The sequence below is a fragment of the Eucyclogobius newberryi genome, unplaced genomic scaffold (genome assembly GCF_026437365.1).
Source record: "Eucyclogobius newberryi isolate DKJ021-1_F unplaced genomic scaffold, fEucNew1.0.hap1 SCAF_9, whole genome shotgun sequence".
Classification (NCBI taxonomy): Eukaryota; Metazoa; Chordata; class Actinopteri; order Gobiiformes; family Gobiidae; genus Eucyclogobius; species Eucyclogobius newberryi.
The window spans coordinates 36145371-36166936 of NW_027316532.1; the positions used below are offsets into that span (position 1 = coordinate 36145371).

At 40.5% G+C, this 21566-nt stretch overlaps 2 protein-coding genes across 4 annotated transcripts; one reads left to right on the forward strand and one right to left on the reverse strand.

Moving 5' to 3' along the window:
* Window positions 1–1499: 1499 nt before the first annotated feature.
* dnm3a (dynamin 3a) lies at window positions 1500–18605 on the forward strand. 3 transcript variants are annotated; one of them, XM_072438267.1, is made up of 21 exons: window positions 1500–1803; window positions 2260–2475; window positions 3274–3347; window positions 3542–3691; window positions 3785–3988; window positions 4123–4221; window positions 5559–5719; window positions 5792–5934; window positions 6015–6150; window positions 6216–6422; window positions 6493–6579; window positions 6661–6731; window positions 6811–6868; window positions 7213–7239; window positions 7528–7641; window positions 13176–13285; window positions 15739–15850; window positions 16564–16713; window positions 17101–17324; window positions 17575–17727; window positions 18357–18605. In XM_072438267.1, the coding sequence occupies exons 2-21, from the start codon at window positions 2306–2308 to the stop codon at window positions 18385–18387; spliced, it is 2481 nt and encodes an 826-aa protein (XP_072294368.1). In that variant the 5' UTR covers window positions 1500–1803; window positions 2260–2305; the 3' UTR covers window positions 18388–18605. The 3 variants fall into 3 exon arrangements, with proteins under 3 accessions (XP_072294368.1, XP_072294367.1, XP_072294369.1); XM_072438266.1 differs by lacking the exon at window positions 1500–1803 and having other exon boundaries at window positions 2229–2475; XM_072438268.1 differs by lacking the exons at window positions 1500–1803; window positions 7213–7239 and having other exon boundaries at window positions 2229–2475.
* Window positions 18606–19573: 968 nt separating this feature from the next.
* pigc (phosphatidylinositol glycan anchor biosynthesis, class C) lies at window positions 19574–20617 on the reverse strand. Its single transcript, XM_072438351.1, has 2 exons — window positions 20330–20617; window positions 19574–20258 (listed from the first exon to the last, which is right to left on the reverse strand). The coding sequence occupies exons 1-2, from the start codon at window positions 20555–20557 to the stop codon at window positions 19602–19604; spliced, it is 885 nt and encodes a 294-aa protein (XP_072294452.1). The 5' UTR covers window positions 20558–20617; the 3' UTR covers window positions 19574–19601.
* Window positions 20618–21566: the final 949 nt, after the last annotated feature.

Here is a 21566-nt window from a genome sequence, read left to right on the forward strand (position 1 = left end):
TCTTCCCCCTGTTCCTGCCCATGGATCTGCATGGACCAACACTACTTTGTATCTGATACAGATGCCGCTGTGCAATGGCAAGAAGCCCTCTCTTTCCCTCCCTCCTCCTCTCTCTCCTCTCACTTTCTCTCCCTCTCTTTTTTAAGTACAGATGTACAACTTCAGTAGGTGGCAGTGAATGCACCTTTTCATTTGGCTGCCAACAGCAATTAAAAGCAAAAACAAATCTAACCTTCTTGTTTTTTTCCTTTTTTTTAACGGTATAGCACATACTTTGAAGACATGCAACTACAATAGGTGGTGGTAAATGCACCTTTTCAGTTGGCTGCCAACTTTTAATGGCGGTTGGCAGCCACCTGCAGAGGTGCATTCACCGCCATCTACTTTATTCTTTAGACTTTATTATTTCAAGTTTTGAGACTTTATACTTTTTTCTTTATTTTTCTTTTTCCTCTTCGGTGTTTTATGGCGGTTGGTATCCAAGTGCTTCATTACCGGCCTACTGTAGTTGTACGTCTTTAGTTGTATGTCTTCAAAGCATGTGCTCCACTCCACACCCTGAAAAAAATAAAGAAATATAGAGATTCTTTAGACTTCCCCTTTGACGATGATGTCATGCCTTTCACGATGATGTCACCAATCACCAACATTCCGCAACTCTTAAGAGATGGGGGAAAATTGCAACTTTGATGACGGATCAGGAAAAAAAGTCATGGATACCGTAAGTATCTACAAGAAGAACAACAACACTCCTGTGCTTTGAACTCGTGGGCTTTGAAACACCAACGTAGTAGAACTGAAGAATCGAGTCTATAGGGTAAAGTCTAAAGAATACTGTGGCGTGGGAGAAGGCAAGCTGGAATAAAGTCGAAGGAATAAAGGCTGGCGGTAATGTAACGCTTGGATACCAACCACCATAAAACAAGTCTGAGGAATAAAGTCTGGCGGTAATGCAACACTTGGATACCAACCACCATAAAACAACAACAACAAGAACAACAACTACAGAAGAAGAATAAAGTTGAAAGTCTAGAGAGTCTAGACTTAGAACTGTAGTGGGTGGCGGTAACACTTGGATACCAATTGCCATAAAACACCAAAGAAGAATTTTGAATTACGAAAATATGACAAGAGATACGACCTGTGAGATGTGCTGAAAAACTGGTTGGTATAAAAATGTTGTTGCTTTTAATGGCAGTTGGCAGCCAATCTCTAAAAAAAAAAAACTCAAGAGAAAACAAACAAACTTGTTATAAAACAGATTAATAAAGATCTAACTATTAGTCATAAAACACAAAAGAAGAAGACTAATTACAGGAAATAACCAAGTCTAAAGAAAAAATTAGATGGTGGTAAATGCAGCTTTGCAGTTGGCTGCCAGCCGCCACTACTACAACAACAACAACAACAACAACAACAACACAGTCACTCAATAATAAATGTTTGGAGGATTTAGGATACATTGGTTTTCTGTCTGTAATGTACAAAGTCATAAGTAAAAACAATTTTACCCGCCTCAATGCTGCAGATTTATTAATTCATATTTGATGTTTCGTGTTGATGATGTCACTACTTGGATGTTCTTTTATTTCACTTGTTTTGGCCTTCCCTGGAATACACAGTGCCTATTCCTCACCGCTTAAGAATGCTGGAGTGTTATTTACAGTAGTTGAATCGTAGACTAGTTTCAGTTGCAGCGTTTGTTTATAGGTCTGCTGCTTGGCCCTACCCATACAAGATGTGTGTCAGTTTAAATAGCTTTCTGCAACAGAGGAGGGGCTGCCTGCATGTGTGATACACAAGGTACATTTATAATTGGGTTGTAACTTTGTCTTTACTTCTGCAGGAAGGGAGAGAGGAGTGGCCCTCCCTGGTTTTAACGATGGCCAATGCGCATGCGCGATCAAATTCATTCCGTTAGCTGTCAATGTAAACTTTCCTTTTCTTCTTTGACAAAACGTTTGAGGACAGCAGCCAAATAATGCATTCAGGTCAAAATTGAGGAGCATTATTTATTATTTCAATACAACTACAACATCTTTTTATGCGCGTTTTCCGTCGGCGGCTTATCTCCGAATGAAAAAAAACAAGACAAAACTTGGGCAAACACGAGAACAGCGCAGTTGGCGCAGTTACAACGGCTGATTGACACTTAAGTTTATGTCGCGCTGACCTGCAATGGATCTACACGCGGATTGCCGGTGTTTTCGCCCCCCAAACGCCGTAGTAAGTCGCCAGTGACGTTGCTATGTGTTTCAGCTGAGGTGGCGGGCTCCAGCGGTGTAGCCCAGGTGGCTTTGTTGTGATGGGAACCCGGGGGATGGAGGAGCTCATCCCGCTGGTGAACCGGCTGCAGCGCGCCCTGAGCTCCGTGGGCAGCGCGGGGCAGGACTTCAGCCTCCATCTGCCGCAGATCGCCGTGGTCGGGGCGCAAAGTGCGGGGAAGAGCTCAGTCCTGGAGAACCTCGTGGGCAGGTAAGAGGAGACGTGCCAAAAGAGAATAAAAAAATTCCCATGTTTTTTTTTCGGTTATGTCAAATTGAAACCAAAAGAACAAACGTCCCAAATGAGCATATTGTTGATTGTTGCACAAGCATGTCATGACATGGTCTTCTGAAAGTGACAGAGCCCAGGGCACAAACTATCTCAACAAGCCGCTGACAGGAGGCGGTGCTGCTGAAGGTTGTCAAGGTCCTGCACACATAGTACATATTTGTAATGTAACTACTGTAGATTGTGGAGTGTATTGTTCCTTTGCTTGTCATCCTTATTACATGTTAGTGTGTCTTGCTGAATGTATGTACAGCCCTGAAGGACTTTCATCCTGTGTTTAAAGAATGCTGGTAAAGACATCACTGTCTCCATTTGCCCACAGTGAGACTCTGTAATCATTAGACCAGAGGAGCTGATGAGAAGCAAGGCCTTTTGGCCACAACAGTTATCTTTTTGGTATTTTTGGTCAACTCCTCTCTTCTGTGTGTGTTTGTAACTCGTTGGAGAGAATGAGGCCCACTCCTTGAGTAAGAGTAGGATGTGCTTAAACAAACTTCCTGAGATTGTTTTTTTTCCTCCTAAGGGGATCAATCAACAAAGCATTAAGATGACTGTATGTGTGATGCCATGCAATTTCTAGATGAACCCAGGAAATGTATGACACAAGGCTGATGAAGCCATGAAGTTGTGACTCATCATGAGGTCACACTTATTGACCAAGATCTCAAAGATCCTGCCTCTGATATTAACAGATTTGGCCACATTTGCTTCTACTTCCAGAGACTTTCTTCCAAGAGGATGTGGAATTGTCACTCGAAGACCTTTAGTTTTACAACTTCTGAACTCTGAAACAGGTTTGTGCCACACGTTGTAAAATCTGCCCCAGCGGCCACCAGATGGCAGTGTCATGTTCATGTATCCATATCTGTCTAGTACCATAATCTGTTTCCACTTAAACTGTGGCTTGAAACTCCATTAAAATGATTGATATTTATTGGTATAATGACAAATAAAACACACTGATATTGTTGATATTGTTTTTTCTCAGAGTATGGAGAATTCTTTCATTGTAGAGAAAAACGGTTTACTGACTTTGATGAGATTCGAGCTGAGATTGAATCAGAGACCGAGAGAATCACTGGGACCAAAAAGAAAATTTCTCATGTACCCATTCAACTACAAATCCACTCTCCTCATGGTATGCAAGATACATCTGAAATGGACAGTATTGTGTACTTGAAATAACTCGTTTATTGCCATATAAACTCATCTAACTCATGTGGCTTTGCAGTACTGGATTTAACCCTTGTGGATCTACCTGGCATCACAAAGGTGCCTGTGGGTGACCAGCCTGTAGATGTTGAGTACCAAGTACGAGACATGATCATGCAGTACATCTGTAAGGAGAACTGTCTCATTCTGGCCGTTACTCCAGCCAACACAGACCTGGCCAACTCTGATGCAATGAAACTAGCGAAAGACGTTGACCCAAAAGGTATGACTGATTTGACCAGTAGCATGTGATAATTTAGTATATTATTGAAATAGCTTGCCAAATGTTCTTATTCAGAAATGTACAGGAACTGGGAAGACGTGATGCCATTTCTGTCTCATTCTGTCTTTTCTTAGGCCAACGCACAATAGGAGTTATCACAAAGTTAGACCTCATGGATAAAGGAACAGATGCTCGGCAAATACTAGAGAACAGACTGCTTCCTTTACGCAGAGGTGAGTACAAATGTTACATCTTACACGTCCTTTTCTTGAAGTGATGTGACCTGTAATATTGGTAAAAAATACTGGTTTGTTGCTTTAATTGTTTTACTCCAGTTAAGTGGCAATTTTTGAAAAAAGGTACCGTATATGCATAATTTACTCAAATTTTTTCATATTTTATTAACATTTTATTATTTAATTTAACAGAACATAACAATACAACAAACAGAGCACAACCAGAGAAAAAATTAAGGCACATATAGTCCAAAGTCTGTCCAATTTATCGTCCGAATTTGATTTGTGCCATCTTACATATGTCAATTATAATGCCATCCCATACTTGATAGTTGGTTCCTTGTTGTTTTTTTGTGATGGCCCTCTTCCCCAAAAGTATGCTCCAAATAAACCCTCATATTGTGTCCATGGCACGTGTTTTGAGGCTCAAATAAATAGTTTGTGCTTTGTTCATCTTTGTTGCAATATTTCTGATTAATAGGACCTAAAACACATGATAATGGGCCACTTGGCAACCACAGTTTCATAAGCATCTAGTATTTCCCTGTGAGTCCTGGGCACTTTGACATGGGGTTATAAAAAACTTGAAATATTTGTTTGCACAAATTAGATTAGGAGTTAGCGCTGAGCGCTTTTCTAAAACATATTGACTGTGCACATAGAGGCTGACCAAACTGAACAGAATTCCAAGTCGGGGGAAAATTTCATGGAAGGAATACATTTTTCTGACAGTTTAAAGTGGAATTTACCAAAAATCAAGTTATCATGTATTTATATTTGTGAAATAATATGTACTTTTGGGTAAATTCTGTGAACGTAAGCCTTTGTAAACAGTGTAGTTTCAAGTTGATTATTTTGGAATGACCTCTACTTATGTGACATTTGCTGCCCATGTCTAATCTGGAAATAAAATGTGTAACATAGAAATGATATAAATACATAGTTTTGTATGTGTGAATGGAAAAAAGCTGGCAACCAGATTTGGTTTTATACAGGCTTAGTAAAGTCCACCAGGTGTTTCTTCACAGTGCTAATGCATTTGCCATGGAAACCCACTGAAATACCTCTGAGTTGGGGACTTGCACTGAAACATGAGCTTTGCAGTTTTGCACAGACATACATACAGTACAAACAGTATACTGCTGCTGTTACATTTGAGAATGAGATGATACTTAATTTACTCAAATTCAAATTATGATCTCAGTTGATAATTATACAAATTAGTAATTTCATACAAAACTACGGTAAGCACTATCTAAGTTAGTTGTTTCCGTTGTTCATAGTATTGCTGTGGGCACATGTCTTTATTTCCTCTTCTGTCTCTTCCTCCTCAGGTTATGTTGGGGTGGTGAACCGCAGTCAAAAGGACATTGATGGGAAAAAGGATATTAAGGCGGCTCTGCAGGCAGAGCAGAACTTTTTCCAGTCTCATCCGGCCTACAGTCACATGGCTGATAGAATGGGGACAACGTATTTGCAAAAAACGCTCAATCAGGTTGAGTTTTTTTTTAGAGATTGAAATATATAGCACATTCAATTTTGCCTAATATCATTTTTTTTAATACAGCAACTGACATGTCATATCCGGGAGAAACTACCAGCCTTCCGTTCTCATTTACATAGCCAGCTTTTGTCCTTGAACAGAGAAGCAGAAGAGTACAGGAAATATCCCCCTGACGACCCCACCCAGAGGACCAAGACACTGCTACAGTTAGTCTGCGTTTGTTTACACGTACTGTTATATTTTTTACAAATATATTATGCAGTTACTATGGCTACTACATTAACAGGCTTGTTCAACATTTGACTGTTGACTTTGAGGAGGTAATTGAGGGCTCAGGTGATCAAGTTAACACAGAATATCTATCAGGAGGGGCCAAGATTAACAGAATCTTCCATGAACAGTTTCCACGTGAACTGATCAAGGTATGATTTTGTATTTTCACAACACGTTCACTTCAGAGATTTACCAGCGTTCTTCACATTCGCAGTTAGAGTCTGAGGAGAGGGATCTTCGTCAGGAGGTCATGTACGCCATCAGAAATATCCACGGAGTCAGGACAGGGCTGTTCACTCCTGACCTGGCTTTTGAAGCGATTGTCAAAAAGAAGATCTCCAGACTGAACGAGCCATGTATGAAGCTTGTTGATATGGTCAGTCAAGAGCTCATCACCAATGTACACCAATGTATCAATAAGGTAAACTAAAACACACATGTCATCAGTCTTTTTGTTGTGTGTCACTCTCATAATTTCTTTTTTTCCTAAGCTTGCCTCTTTTCCTAAACTGCGAGATGAGACGGAGTTTATTGTCAACACTGAGATACGGGAGCAAGAAAGTAAATGCAGAGATCAGGTTACAGACGATTCTTGTCAAATTTGTTTTAGGTAATTTAATATGAAATACTTTGTGTAATGTTCTTTATTACCTTTTCAGATTTTGCTGCTTATTGACGCACAACTTTCCTACATAAACACCAATCATGAAGATTTTGTTGGTTTTTCTTAGTAGGTTAAACTGCTTTTAACTTAAATACTACAGTTAAACTACAGTTAAAGTTAATAATGTACTTTTCCCTTCTGTCAGTACACAACAAATGATAAACCAAGAGAATCATAAAAGTGCTGCAAATTTAGGAAACCAGGTAGGACTGATTGTTGTACTTCCCATCCATCCACAGTGCGATTGATTGTCTTGAGTGAAGCATGCTTTAAATCTGTATGTATTGTTTAATGCTTCGCTAATTTGCTTTGTAATGATCAACTAGAAATATGATTGGTATACTATATCTACTATAATGCATTACATTTACTATATTATGCTTTTTCATGATCTCAATACAAGTACCGTAGATGTGCACACAGCAATAAAACTCAACATATGAAATAGGAAATTTGCTACTTATACAAACATGACTAATTTAAAAACTAATTATGACTACCATGTATATTTAAATGTCATTTTCCCATCCATCTTTTACCTCCCCAGGTTCTGACTCCCATCTCAAGTCTAATAGTAGGAGAAAAATCTCTTAAAGTCTTCTGCCTATCTTCCACTTTATCTGGACATGCTGTATCTTTGTGCAACACTCGAGCTAAATGGCTCTTTGTTGGATGTTAATATTAAAACCAGCTTTTACTACTACTACTACTTCCCCACCTCATCCTATAACCCCATTAACCACTATATTCCTGCTGCTTTATCCTCTTTTACATACACTTTTTATCAAACCTTTTTGCACTCTTTCTCTCTGCATTTCTTGCCAGTTTTCTTGCCTTCCTTCTAACCTCGACTCCTCTGCAGGTGATTCGCAGGGGTTGGATGACCATCAACAACATTGGCATCATGAAAGGTGGTGCAAGAGAATACTGGTTCATCCTCACTCCAGAGAGCCTGTCCTGGTTCAAGGATGATCAGGTAAGCCAAGTACATTTTTATTACAGTATCTTACTTAAGGTGGTGAAATAAAACGACCAGTAAACAGCAAAACACAGACAACCACTCATAATATGAAAACTTTATTCTTTGCATATTCATTTTTTATACAGTTAAACATCTACAGTAAAGTTTTCATTAAATTGGAGATGTTTACAAAAGGGTTTTATTTTGCATTAGTATAAAACAACTTAAATAAAAACTCTATACATTTATAAATCTAAGTTATTAAATTGTATAGCGGTGATAACTTTATTCATGTTATTAAATTTTTGTATACAGTTAAACATCTAAAATAAAGTATCCATGTTTCCATTCATAAAAGTTCATTTTTATTTGTTCAAGCCCCTAATAACAGAACATTAAAATGCAGTTGCAGATGTTTACAAAAGGGTTTTATTTTGCATTAGTATAAAACAACTTAAATAAAAACTCCATACAGTTATAAATCTAAGTTATTAAATTGTATAGCAGTGATAACTTTATTCATTTTATTCATTTTTTTTATACAGTTAAACATCTAAAATAAAGTCTCCATGTTTCCATTCATAAAAGTTCATTTTTATTTGTTCAATAATAGTGTGCAAAAGTGTTTGATTTTCAATATAAAACAACAGATTACTTTATTAAAAAAAAAAAAAAAAGCTACAACACAACAACAAAAACACTCACAAATGAATGACCGTACAGTTCTAAATGGATCAGTGATTTGATGGTTCTGTGGTGGTGGTTGTAGCGTGACGTCAGTGGGGCTGCCATGTGTCTGCCTGTCTGTGCCTGCTGTACAGGAGCAGAAGGTCTGCACAGCAAGTGTAGACAGGCAGACACACCACAACAGTCTTTCTGATGTCATGGGAACAGCGCGGCGCAGGAAGTGAGCTCACAAAAGTCAAGCACATAAATCACTGTATACAAATTACACTGTTCAAATGACCATAGTTCAAAATGTAAACAACATATTCAAGTTTGCTAAAAGACATGCGCAGACGTTACTTGTGTGCTTTGAAAAAAAATAACATTAAGATATAGTGTAGTGTAGACATTTCGCAAGTTAGTTGTCTACCTATACCAAGTAGTTGTAATGTGACACTACGTTCATCTTTAAACCTTGAATTTCTGCCAGCCATGTGTTTTCTCTGCTTTTCTTGACCGCCACCTGGATTTGCAACTGAGCCCTTGTATCCCCATTCACCCCCCTCTCCTCCTCTCTCGCATTCGCCTCGCTCCAGACTCCCCCTTTTTCTTCCTCTACTGGGAGTTCAGGCATTTGGAGCAGCTCACCCTGACACAGCTGGAGTCGCCCCAAGCCAAACACAGACACACACTCACGCACAAACGCATAGAAATACACAGTGGACAGCGTTGTGTATACAGAGTGCGATACACACAAGAAGTCTGATGTAAACAAAACTGCCGCAAATAGTGCAGAAAAATATACGCTCAATCAGGCACACGGTCACTTCTTGGATAAACTCCTGGACGCCTTGATCACCCTGTTCCCAGACACAGCCCCGAGGCATGTGTACTGTACATATACTGTTACTGAGGTTTCCTATGGCTGTCTCCTTGTTTCTACCATTCGGCTTACACATATACACACACTTAGCACATCTGTGATAAATAATAGACAAAGGGAGACCGGCAAATATCCTCCGACCACATCAAAGAATCACTGCAATTATACACACATGTTGTACTTCAATGGTTATGGTGAATTGACGTTGCCACAAACTTATACTGGCCAAGGTTTGGCTCCTTCATCAGTTGTCACCCAAACGGCATCCATAGACATTTGAACTCTTTGTGTAGCATCTTTCCTGCCTTGCCCTATTCTTTCTCTCCTCCCCCTCCTCGTCTCTCCTCTCTCTACCTTTCTGTGGTTGGCAGTCTCCCTGGGACCGTGCACATTCCTGGCTGGAAAATCTGAGGCTTTGTCCAAACACCAGCTTCCAAGATCTGCCCAGAGAAATCCCACATGGCTGTTTCTGCAGTGCAGACCTCCCCCCTCTCTCCCCTCTTGACCCCCCCACCCTTGCCTCCTCCACAGTCTCACACATACCCTTCTACTCTGCTCACCCCCATTGACTCCACTCTCCATCACTTTGTCAGCCATCTTAACTGCTAACAGAAAACACATATTTAGCTCCACAACACAAATCATATTATGACATTTCTCATTCATTTACACAGCAATATCAAGATATAGAGTTTAATCTATCTAACACACTGAACAGACATGCATTCCTACACCCCTGAGCTGTCATGACTCCACCAGAAAGCCCTGAAGAAAAACAGACGGCCTCTGCTTATACGCTTAATCTACATGCTCCCTTTGCATGTGTGAGCTGTGAGGTATCTTAAATCCATTAGCCGGCGGGAAGAGAAGACACCACTTTAGTTACACAAGCTATGATGTATTATACGCCTCGACCACCCTGGCACCGTTGGAACAATACAATATCTCATACTTATATAGATTCACACCCAGATCCTAAACCTTTGTCTTAGAGAGCTACACGTTTGCTTGTTATGACTAAGCTGAAATAACCTGCCTATGTGACATGAAAAAAAAAAAATGTTTAGGTCGTTTAGTTTTGCGTATAAATTAGTTTAGTATTAAGTACATGTCCTGTTACCTAGTCACATCTACACTTCTGAATGCAATGTAATTCTATTAATTGACAACATTAGTGTTGGTAACATTTATGCATGCCATGCAAATAATACAGATCAAAAACAAGCTAAGGCCTGCAATACATGCACATTTTCATAGTTTCCTTAGCATTAGTGTTATTGTAAGTAATTGAAGCATTTCCGTGCACAGTCTAACCAATGTGCAGACTACTGTACACCAATAAGATCCTGAACAGGTAGTCTGAACACTGGGATGACGGAGCAGGACTTCTGATAGCGCCTTGCCTTTTTCTCAACTCTGGATGCTTAGAGCTGATCTTCTTATCACAGCAGATAGGAAAGTTGAGCAAAGGTTTTTCCTCAGTTATTTTGGTCTATCCTGTCACAAGGCTGTGTCACAGGGGTCTCACGTCAGGCGTCCATTTCTCTGGTCTTTTCCGAAGAGGTCAGCGCTGCTTCTCGGTTCTTGGTTTGCTCCATGGCGGTTTTGTCCAGGCAGTATCCAGTCTTGACGTGGCATATTTACGCATTTGGTCAAGCTAGGGTTCTGACTGTTCGCTCTGGGAAGGCATAGGGAAATAAGGGGAGTGAGAGAAGGAGAGAGAGTTTGGGAGGAACTTAGCAGCCATATATGGGTTGATGGGACCCTTGGGGAATCGACTTTAGAGTGGTCTGCAACTTTTCCTCTCTTCTGCTCCACACTGTCTCCTGGTCTTCATGTTCTTCATACCTTCACCCATCATCAAAAAACACCTCCTTCTACCCTCTTCTCCCTCCTTGTCTTAACTAACCCATCTCTATTTCTATTTCTACATCATCATGGCACCCTACACTCTCGAGTCTCCTCCCCTTCTGTCTAAAGTGATCCCAGATGTTGCTGCGTGAGCGCCAGTCCTGGTTTGTCATTTTTTTCAGCCTCCATTACAGGAAGTGGGCCCCTTTGGAAAGAAGGAAAGAGGAATGAAGGCAGAGAGTCGTAGGGTTCAGGGAGTAGGGGGAAGACCAAAGCGTGACACCGTTCAGCATCCATAAATACCGACATGCATCTTGAAATTGGGGATGCTATAGTCTTCAAATTCATTGTTTCTTCCTCATGAGTGACTTCCATCTGAGATTATTCCACATTTGAACCATAACCGACTTCTGATGTGCCCTATAGTGAAAAAATCACGCACATATAAGAATGAAGGGGGAAGGGCCAGCGTACTTTGAGAGAAATGTTGTGTTAGGGCAAGAATCTGAGTAATGACTTTCACATGTGCGCCCGGCCTTTCTCCATTTTGTCCTCCTCGTTCCCTCCCTTCCAGCTCCACGCTGTCTGCTTCAGCCCGCGCTGCGTCCGTGCAAACCCTGTCCAACTGTTCTCTGTCATTCATAAGTCTCCATGGTGACGACAGACTACAAGCCTTGGCCCCTCTAGTTAGCGGGAGTTTAATAAGCCAAACTGACGGATTTATCCAAATGTAAACTTGAGTGGAGTAAAAAAAACATTAAACATACATAGAAAATATCACCAGGCATTAACAGGCAGTGCAGCTGCATAGTTATAGGAAAGAAATGTACGTAATTAGGATTTTTCTGTAGTATGGCAATCAAGAGCATAGATTTGAGATTTATGTTTTAAATCAGGATTCATTTTGCAGTGCACATTTATTTTAGGATCATTAATGTTGAGAGAAAATTGAAATATGAACTAATGAGCTAATCCACTATTAGATACAAAAATCACATGCATTTCTGAAACATGTTTGTAAAACTCGACACGTCTTGTAAGAGGGCGCAGATTGATTCCCTCACGTCCATCAGTCTGCCCCAGAGCAGCTGTGGCTACAATAACAGCTTACCACCACCGATGCACTGTAAACCGCTTTATAAATCCAATGCATTAGTTGCATTATCATTATGACAGTATTACTAATAAATCTACTCTATTACCAATCCGGGCTGCATTTCTCTCTAACATGGCTAAATGAAGAGTAACTGGTAGAGTAACTGTAGAGTAACTGTAGAGTAACTGTAGAGTAACTGTAAAAATGTGTGGATAAAAAAAAAAAGTGGCTAGCCCACAAAAATGAACGCAGGGCAAATTTATTTGAAGAGCACAATTCGAACACAAGGCAATTCAAAGTGCTTCTCACAACAAGAAAAATATGCATTAAAATCATTCAGACATGACATAAATCACAAAACCTTCATTTCTATTCATTCAATTTAACAGTTTTGCTGACATGAATCATACAAAAATGACATAACAAACAAAATAATATTTGAAGGAACGGTACAAAAACACATACGTACCACAAATAATTTAATATTGTCAATATAAAGTTCTTATTTGTAAGACTTACTCCCAGTGGCAAGTAAGTATTGGCACACTGTAATTGTTTTACTCAAATCAGATGTATGGTGTCTTAAAACTACTCAAAGAAGTACAATTATACTAAAACAGTAACCCTTGGATTACTTTCTTTTTTGAAGAAAGATGATTGGCTAATGTGACCCTGGAAAGACAAATATCTACTGCTACAAAAACTGGTAATGGGGACAAAAATGGGGTGCAAATAACTGTTTCAGTATACTTTCTAGAATGTCTTATACTAGGTAACTTGTATTTGAACTTTTCCAGTAAGTGAAGTGTACTGTTCCAGACCTTCAGTGCACCCCAGTGTTTCGACACTTCTCTCGAGTGCCGTAGTTTCCCGCCGGCTATTCACTTTTTGAGTCAGATGCTTCAAAATATAGCTCCAGATGTAGAGCCGTCGTGAGAATGTTCCTACAGCGTTTCTTTGTCCTATAAACACCTGTATTGGCCTTCAGTGATCACATCATTTATAAAGAGTATCCCTGTAAACGTTTATTTTTATCTTTTTCTTTGTTTCCAGGAGAAGGAGAAAAAGTACATGCTGCCGTTGGACAATTTGAAATACAGGAACATTGAGAAGAGCTTCATGTCGAACAAATTCAGCTTTGCCCTCTTCAATTCAGAGCTAAGGTTTGTGTGACTCAGAAAAAGGAGTGGTGTTTGGCCACTTGGGCATTGAAATTATTCTCATGCTGGAAAATGGGAGGAAACTTTTTTTTTTCAAATTTATCCTGGTTTTGACCTTCGTTAACTGCGCCACCCGTAAAACAAGGATCACAAATGTTTTGACTGACATGAGAAATACAATATTAGTTAATCATTTTTCCAGTACGTACATCCGTATTGTCTGCACTTGACCATTATTACTAATCCAACTCCAATTCTACTGTCCCAACTATTACCTTTACTACTATTACTATTAAACCAGCCACATTAAGTGTCAAAGTAATTCAATCTAAAACTGAAAGCTCTAGTCAGAATGTTAATAGCTCAGAATGTTAATAGCTGCTCACTAAGAGGTGAAATATACGACGATGGTCCTGGGAATGGAGCTATGGTTGATTGGTTTCCAGCTTGGTCTGTGCTGAACTCGTTTTGCAAGGTTTACGAGTGTGAAAGTGTGAGAGAGAGAGAGATAGAGGAAGAGAGAGAAAGAGACGAAGAGAGAGAGAGACATAAAAAGAGAGAGCGATGCACACAAAGAACACTAATACCAGCAAAACCTTTACATTTCACGCCGCTTGGCCTTTCCGAAACACTCACATGTGCAGTATGTGTGTGAGCATGTATGTTCCTGGCCAAAACGTGTGTGTCTTTGAATATAGACCGCAGCATACCGACGGCAGGCTCATTAAGCAGCTAATCAAAGCCAGAGCGCTTGGATCAGAGATGAGGCTGGTCTTGTTTGGAAAGAATGGCTCGACTCACCACAAAAAGAGGGGGGAGAGTGAGAGGGGTTGTGAGGAGAAAGTAAGCAATACGAGCGCAAGTATCAGAGCCATTGGCCAGGAATGTGTCAAAAGTCTGTCCCCCCTTTTCCCTGCACCCTGACTCTTTCCTCTCTGTTTCTCTTTCTGTATTTGTGTGTGTGTGTGTGTGTGCGCGTGTGTGTGTGTGTGCGTGTGTGCGTGCGTGTGTGTGTGTGTGTGTGTGTGTGTGCGTGCGTGTGTGTGTGTGTGTGCGTGCGTGTGTGTGCGTGTGCGTGTGCGTGTGCGTGTGCGTGTGTGTGTCTGTGTGTGTCTGTGTGTGTCTGTGTGTGTCTGTGTGTGTCTGTGTGTGTCTGTGTGTGTCTGTGTGTGTGTACGGTGCAGTGGTTTTGTCCCTGTCTGACAGTAAACAAAAACCTCAGGAAACTCTTCAAATACAAAGCAGTTGGGGTTGTGTAGAAATTCCCCCATTGTGAGTTGGAGGGGTAAAAAAAACTAAAATCTAGCCAAGAACAGAAAACGGCGTTAAAAAAGAGATTGAGGGACGAATGGATGTGAGTCGTAAATCAAGTGTATGTGTTTTATAACCGCTTGTGTATATCCAAATAATAGGCTATGATTTGCCTGTAATAGCGCTGCAGTATTGTCATCGTTGGCCAGTCTCTCTGTTAGCCGCCACACCCTAACTCATTAGCTTCATCCACTGTAGCCAAGCATACTAACCAAAAAACTCTCTTACCAAGTGTATTGTATCTCGTGAAATGTTGTACCTATGGCCACTGCGGTTGTGTCTCTCATCCCCACATATATTTGAGGCTAATTGCTACGTGTTATGAATGTGAGAAGTGAACAACAAAAGTAGGAACGAAACATCGGAGTGATTAAAGAAAAATGTTTAACAGATGGGCCCCAGCTTGATCCAAAGCCTTCGCCTGTGTTTTACATTGCACGCCACAAATGGTATACTAGTTAATAGTGAAATCAAAAGAATAGGTCAGACACGTCACTGCAACATCGAGTGACTCTAATGATGATGATGACAGCTGGCCAGCGGTCAAAGCATGTCAAGGTATGATAACAAACAAACAAACAAACAAACAAACACTGGTCTGATAGAATAATTACATGTAGATGTAATCAAAAGAAGACCAAATAAACTTCTTTGGAGGATGTTTTTTATGAGCTGTACATTTCTATACAGCTATTATAATAGTCTTGTTCTTTATCAAGTTGGACAAATGGACTTAACATTTGACCGCTTCACACATTTGTTTAGAAACGACAATAAAAATGCAGATTTCACTTTTTTCATTTTTCAGATATCCTTCTACTTTGTTTAACAATTTAGCATTATATCTACAGTATATGAGCATCTTTAACAATGCTACGGCATGGCTAGCTCAAAATACTTTTTTTTGGTTTGACTTGAAAATGGGAAGGGAATAAATATGCTCAAAAGTGTAAAACTTAGAGCGTTTGGAAAAGCGCTTATCTATATTTTTACGATTTAGCTAAATGAAAGACAAAAATCTGACTTGACTGACTATTGTTCTTCTGATTAAATTTACTCCTAGATACCAGAATATAGTGTGATTCTGCTTTATCACCCGTACTTAACCGCCAGCCGTGTTTTTAAGGATGTTACTGTTGTTGCAGGAATGTATATAAGGACTACAGACACCTCGAGCTGGCGTGTGTTTCTCAGGAGGAGCTGGACAGCTGGAGGACTTCTCTGTTACGGGCCGGAGTCTACCCGGAGATCACCACTGTGCGTTTCCTGAGCCTTATTATAACCCGATTAACCTCTCTATGTGCAGCGACATCAGCTTACACAGTGTCTTCTTGTAGTACACTCCTATTGACTTTTGTTAACCCTAAACCCAGGCCACAACCTGTTCTTTCTTTTTTTTACACATTTCCCCTTTTTCTTCCCCAGTCCGGGTAAAAAGTTAGTCCCACCCCTTGCATCTTGCGCTGTCGTTGGCTCTTCAGCACTGCATTCCGCACACATGATGTCACTACAATATGTGTATGTGTGTGTGTATGTGTAGTCTGTTTCTAATCAGCAGTTCCTTGTCCCTCACCCATTCCCTCCTTTTCTTTCTTTTGCCCACTCCTCCTCGCCTCCCTTGAGTTCCCTCTGCTCTCCTGTATGTCTGCAATGCTCCCCTACTTTAGTCTTTGTCACTAGTAGAGGACAAGATCATAAAAACAATGACATATCCATTCGTTTTCAATCAATTATTCACACACAATTGTTTGGCCCTGCTCATGCGCCACTTTTCATTTATCTGGGCTTAGCACTAGCACAAAGATTGTATCATTACTTAATAGCTTTGTTGTATACTATGTTATACTGTACTATGCTATCATGAAATACAAAAACTGGTTTAAAAGGCCTACATAAATGCATAATATAGAACTAATCTAAATCTAAATGGAGATGATCATGATGTATTAAACTCGTTCTGTCTCGTACAGGGGAATGGGACACCAGAAGACTTCACAGACCCCCAGTTGGAGCGCCAGGTGGAAACCATTCTTGCCCTTGTTGACTCCTACATGAGCATCATCTACAAAAGCATCAGGGATCTAATGCCAAAGACTGTTATGCACTTCATAATCAACAGAGTAAGACATTCCTGGCTTTTTAACAGCTAAAAATCCTTATTTCTTTTGTCCTTCTGGACTTACCACAGCCAAATTACCTCTAACCCGGTAATTTTCAATAAATGTGATAAATTTTCAATTTATTGAAAATTGGTCCTATACTCATAGAACCATAGTTACATTCACAACTGTAATTTCATGCATTATTCATTTCTAAAACTAAACATTTTACTATGGTTTGATTTTGCTATAATTACTACACTATTATTGATGAAATCCCTATCATTTGTCCACAGGATAACTTGTTTGACTCTTAGATTATTTATCACTCAAGAGTTTAGCCGTGGTCCCAAATCAAAAGAAAGATGTTCAAATTGTCACATCTGTTTATAATCCCCCTCTCTGCAGGTTAAGGGGTTCATCAGCTCAGAGCTCCTGGCCCAGCTCTATGCTCTGGGAGAAAGCTCCTCTCTGATGGATGAGTCACCGGAGCAACAGCAGCATCGTGAGGACGTGCTGCAGAAACACACCGCCCTGAAGGAGGCGCTGTCTGTGATCGGAGAGATATCCACGGCTACCTGCACCACTGCACTGCCCCCACCTGTGAACTCATCCTGGGCACTTCCAAGCAGGTAACTAGAAAAAGTACTCTGCATTTTAAACACGACTTGCCTCCTTTATTAGCAGACAAAATAGGTGGTGTCTGGTGGTATCTGGTTGTAAGATTTTGACGATTACGTAAATCAGCATTGATCATGAAGGGCCCCATTCCTTTTTGCAATAGTTATTTTTTGCTTGTGATGTTCTGAAATACAACTTTTTATTAAATTTCATGTTTGCTCCGCCGCATTCATTGTATTCATTGTTATCTTCTTGTCTCAGTCCAAATCATCATAGAAAGAAAAGTAGCAGGAACAGGTCTGCTTCCCGTACTCACCTCCCTTCTGCCCCTGAAACACTGCCACCAGCACACATGAATGAAGGAATTAACCACCATCTCAGTCAACTGCATCATACTACCTTCTGTGTCCCAAGGTATGTTTGAAATAACCCAATAATCTCTCTTAAAAAATGCTTCGGAACAATGTATGCAATCTCCTACAGTCACGCATTGCACAAAACAAAGAGTAGAATGAGCAGTTATTCGAGATGGGTGGGGGTCTGCTGGAAAATGTGTTTCTCATAGACTTTCGTTCCCATCAGCCTCAGTAGTCAGAGGTTTTCTCTCTGTGCAGCTTTCGTTTGGAGCCAGAGACAACATACTGAGCACTCTGTCAAGTTTTCATCGGTCTCTGTCCCTTACACCCTCTCTTTTTCTCTCTACCTTGTCTCCTGTTCCAAGCATCAGTTTGTTTTATTTCCCCCTCTCCCCCTATGTTTCTTTCTTTCACTGGTCCGTCTCCAGTTTTTGGCCCGTGTCTCCCTCTCTCCTTGCCTCATTTCCTTTGTGCTCTCCAATGGTTCTTTAGGTTCTTTCCCAAATATTATTCCCCATTCCTGAGCATTTCCACCCACATCTACCGTATACTGATTTGTACCCTATGGAAACACTCCAAACGGGCCTGTGTTGGCTTAATAACAATATATACTAGGAACATTTGTGGCAGATTGTACTTAGGTTACTTAGTGGTGACAATAAATATGTTATCTTGATATCTTTGTAGGAGGCAACCCCCTGCTGTCCCAAAGATCTAATGCACTGAGCTGCTGCTGAAATCCAAAGACACCTATGGCCTGTGATGTCCAAAGCAGCTGAAGCATGACACGTTCTGTGTCCTGTGGGAGTTGCTGCCTGCAAGTTTTTGTTTTTTTATTTACCATCAATAGCCATAAATGTTGGGATGCACTTGTCTGTATATGCAATTTAATTTGTTTCTATGATACAGATATTTTACTATATTGAACATCTGGTATTTAGCGCTACATTTTCATGCCAGATCTGCAGTTGTTTTTTTGTTTTTTTTAATGTGTAAGAGGCCTTGCTTAGTAAATATATGCGGAACCTTTTATGTGAGCACAAATGTATTGTTCAATAAACTTTGTTCATGTTAATTGTGACTGATTTGTCAGTAAATCATGAAGAATTCTGAGGTGAATGAAGTGAGCCGTTGTCACGTGTATGACGTTCCCGTTTACGTTTTAGCTCCAAAATGTTAGTGTATGTTCTGTAATGGAGAGGTAAAATTAGGAGCTTATTAAAAGGCGCTGAGGCGTTACTGAACTTAAGAATTGAGATTTTGTTTAGTTTGTTGGTAAATGTTGTGTAAACGGCGCCACCGTCTGACCCAAAATTGACATTGAAACGTGCCTCAAACTTTAGGACAATAGACTCCAAACATTTTACTTGACCGGAAATAGAAAACAATTAATACCACTAAATAGTTAAAAATGGTAAGCGGCAATAATTTTGGCCAAAATAATTATTTTTGCTAATGTTGCTAGGCCTTATTACAGCTGAAACCTGCTTGATCTGAAGTCACAAAAACGAAAACAAATATAATCTTACTCAATCCCAAGGTTTGTAAGGATTTGAGATCATCGTCCCTGGCCTGAACTGCACACATCATTGGTGGATGATAGAGGACACCCTTGAAAATAAGACGGTTCATCACAAGGGGCTTATATTCTATTCAAATTAATTTGAAATTAAACATTTAATTTAGAGAATGTCTCTGCTTACATCCCCTGGGGTCCAATGGAGACCACATTGGTATTCACATGCAAAACACTGCGCAATAATTTAGCATTCAACATTCAAAATACCCGTGTGTCCCAGCAGTGCACATCAGCAGCTTAGAAAAAAACAACAACAAACGAAACCAGTGTAAGTAACGTTACTGTAGTATGTGACATTTTGGGTTAAAAAACAGTTTGTTTATGCAAGCGAGATTAAAGACACCTTCATCCAGTCAGTGAGCAAACTGACTTATATCTTCATGGATTTCAGCTTCATCCCACGGTCCTGTAATGTTGTCCTTTTGCTGCTGTAGTCTGACAAGCAAAAGGGGGCAGAGCAGAGTTACACTGGATAAGGCCATGGTCAGAAGCACTGCTCCAAAGGAGGATTGGGATCCTAACCCTGCTACTCCTCCTATACACACTCCAACACAAACCACAGTGAAGTGATAAGGAGACCTTTCCCTCATCTTCTGTAACAGACAGGGCCACAGTGCAAAGACCAGGAGCGCACAGCTCAGCATGGCAAAAGTATGCAGCGCTCCAGGCAGCCTGGATGCCAAACACACTGAGGCAAACAGAGCTGCATTGAGAGAGAGGCTGCCCGGAGGAGAGGGCTGGGTGTAGGGGAATGACATCAGATGGGCCAATAGCATCATAGCAGACATGGCATAGACTGTATCTGTGCTTACAGACTCTGTCAGTGTCTTCAGAACTGGAGAGAAACCAAACGTAAAAGACAAGAAAATAGTAGCACTTTGTAAATTTGCCAGATGTGTCCGTGGCTTGCAGTCCAACTCCTGTTTAGTGCTTAAAAGCTGATGAAGTCCATAGCCCAGCAGTGCAGTCAGAAGGCTTGTCCACAAGAGTGTCTCAGGTGGTAGTAAACTCTGGAGTAAACAGGTGGAGCATTAAATAAACATTTGATATTAACTTCACAGTTACATTCAGTCAATTTTACCTGCTCCATGTAGAGCCATAGAGTTATAAAAATGGCAACACAAGACAGCTGCTGTCCCACGATGCTGGCCTCCTTCACCACAGTCCAGTAGTGGTACTGATGCAGACCCTCATTCCGGCGTAACTCCTCCAGAAAGCGCTGGCCCACGTAGTTATCAGGAAAAGGCTGGCGCTGCCACAGCACCTTCCTCCAGGGCACAGCGGGGTCAGCCTCACTGTCAGGACCCATACCCTGAAAATGAAGGTTTGCTCATTTACATTTACTTTTAAAAGGACACCCTGGTTCCTCTGACAATCCATACACCATCCATTTTCTCCCGTTTATTCTGGACTGGGTTGCGGGTGCAGGGGCTCCCAGACTTCCCCCACCCCAGACACTTCCTCCCTTCAGTTATTCCAGGGGCCTTCCCCAGGGTCTCCTCCGTGGGTTTCCCCCCCGGAAGTGACCCGGATTTTGTGACGTGATGTATTAAGGAAATGACTAATGAGAAAGATAAGGAGTTTGATCATGTTAAATCAATTACTGTAACTGGCAAATCCTCAAAATGTCCCAAAGAAACAGGACGCAGAAATCTACGAACAGGCCTGATATTACCTAGTATTGTATAATTTTGGTTTGGTTATAACTAATAAATCAAAGATAAGCGCTATTGTAGGAAAATGCCTGTTGCACATCCGGGTTTCTAAATTATGTTCCCATTTCATTGAAAACACAATGAATGTTATACGCAGCGATGCCGTTTGATTTACAATCCACTAAAACAGAGCAATTTAACTTACTTAGGAGGGACGTTTCGCTCTTTGTCGATCATATAATAGATCCATGCTCGTTATTCACGCGAATGCCACGATCATAACATTATACCGGAAGTACACCTCAGCAGAGCAATGGGAATTCACGTTTTCTGGTCCACAGCACCCTCTGGCGGCATATTTTGATAAAATAAATCAGTTTCAATCTAATAAATGGAGCCTTAGAGCTTTTCTAATTATATAAATAAAATTAAGATTTATGTGAAATCACTAATGTGTCTTTTCTTCCTCCATCTTACAACTCATTGTTCACCTGTGGCTGTGACATAAGCATTGCCTTCACTTATCCAAGGCCATTCATCTGACTGAACCAACGGTACAGTGCAAAGTGCAAATAAGACCACATGTTATCAATGACAGCAAACGTTCATCTCATCCTGTAATAAGCCAGTAAGTATTACAATATTGATTATATAGTGAAAATC

Bases quoted from the DNA above. Each gene is read 5' to 3' on its own strand.
- dnm3a (XM_072438267.1), top strand. From the start codon at position 2,306: ATGGGAACCCGGGGGATGGAGGAGCTCATCCCGCTGGTGAACCGGCTG. The intron at 3,989-4,122 runs GTATGACTGATT...GTCTTTTCTTAG, and splicing joins GAAAGACGTTGACCCAAAAG to GCCAACGCACAATAGGAGTT. The intron at 5,935-6,014 runs GTTAGTCTGCGT...CTACATTAACAG, and splicing joins AGGACCAAGACACTGCTACA to GCTTGTTCAACATTTGACTG.
- pigc (XM_072438351.1), bottom strand. From the start codon at position 20,557: ATGGGTCCTGACAGTGAGGCTGACCCCGCTGTGCCCTGGAGGAAGGTG. The intron at 20,259-20,329 runs GTAAAATTGACT...TGTTTACTCCAG, and splicing joins TATGGCTCTACATGGAGCAG to AGTTTACTACCACCTGAGAC.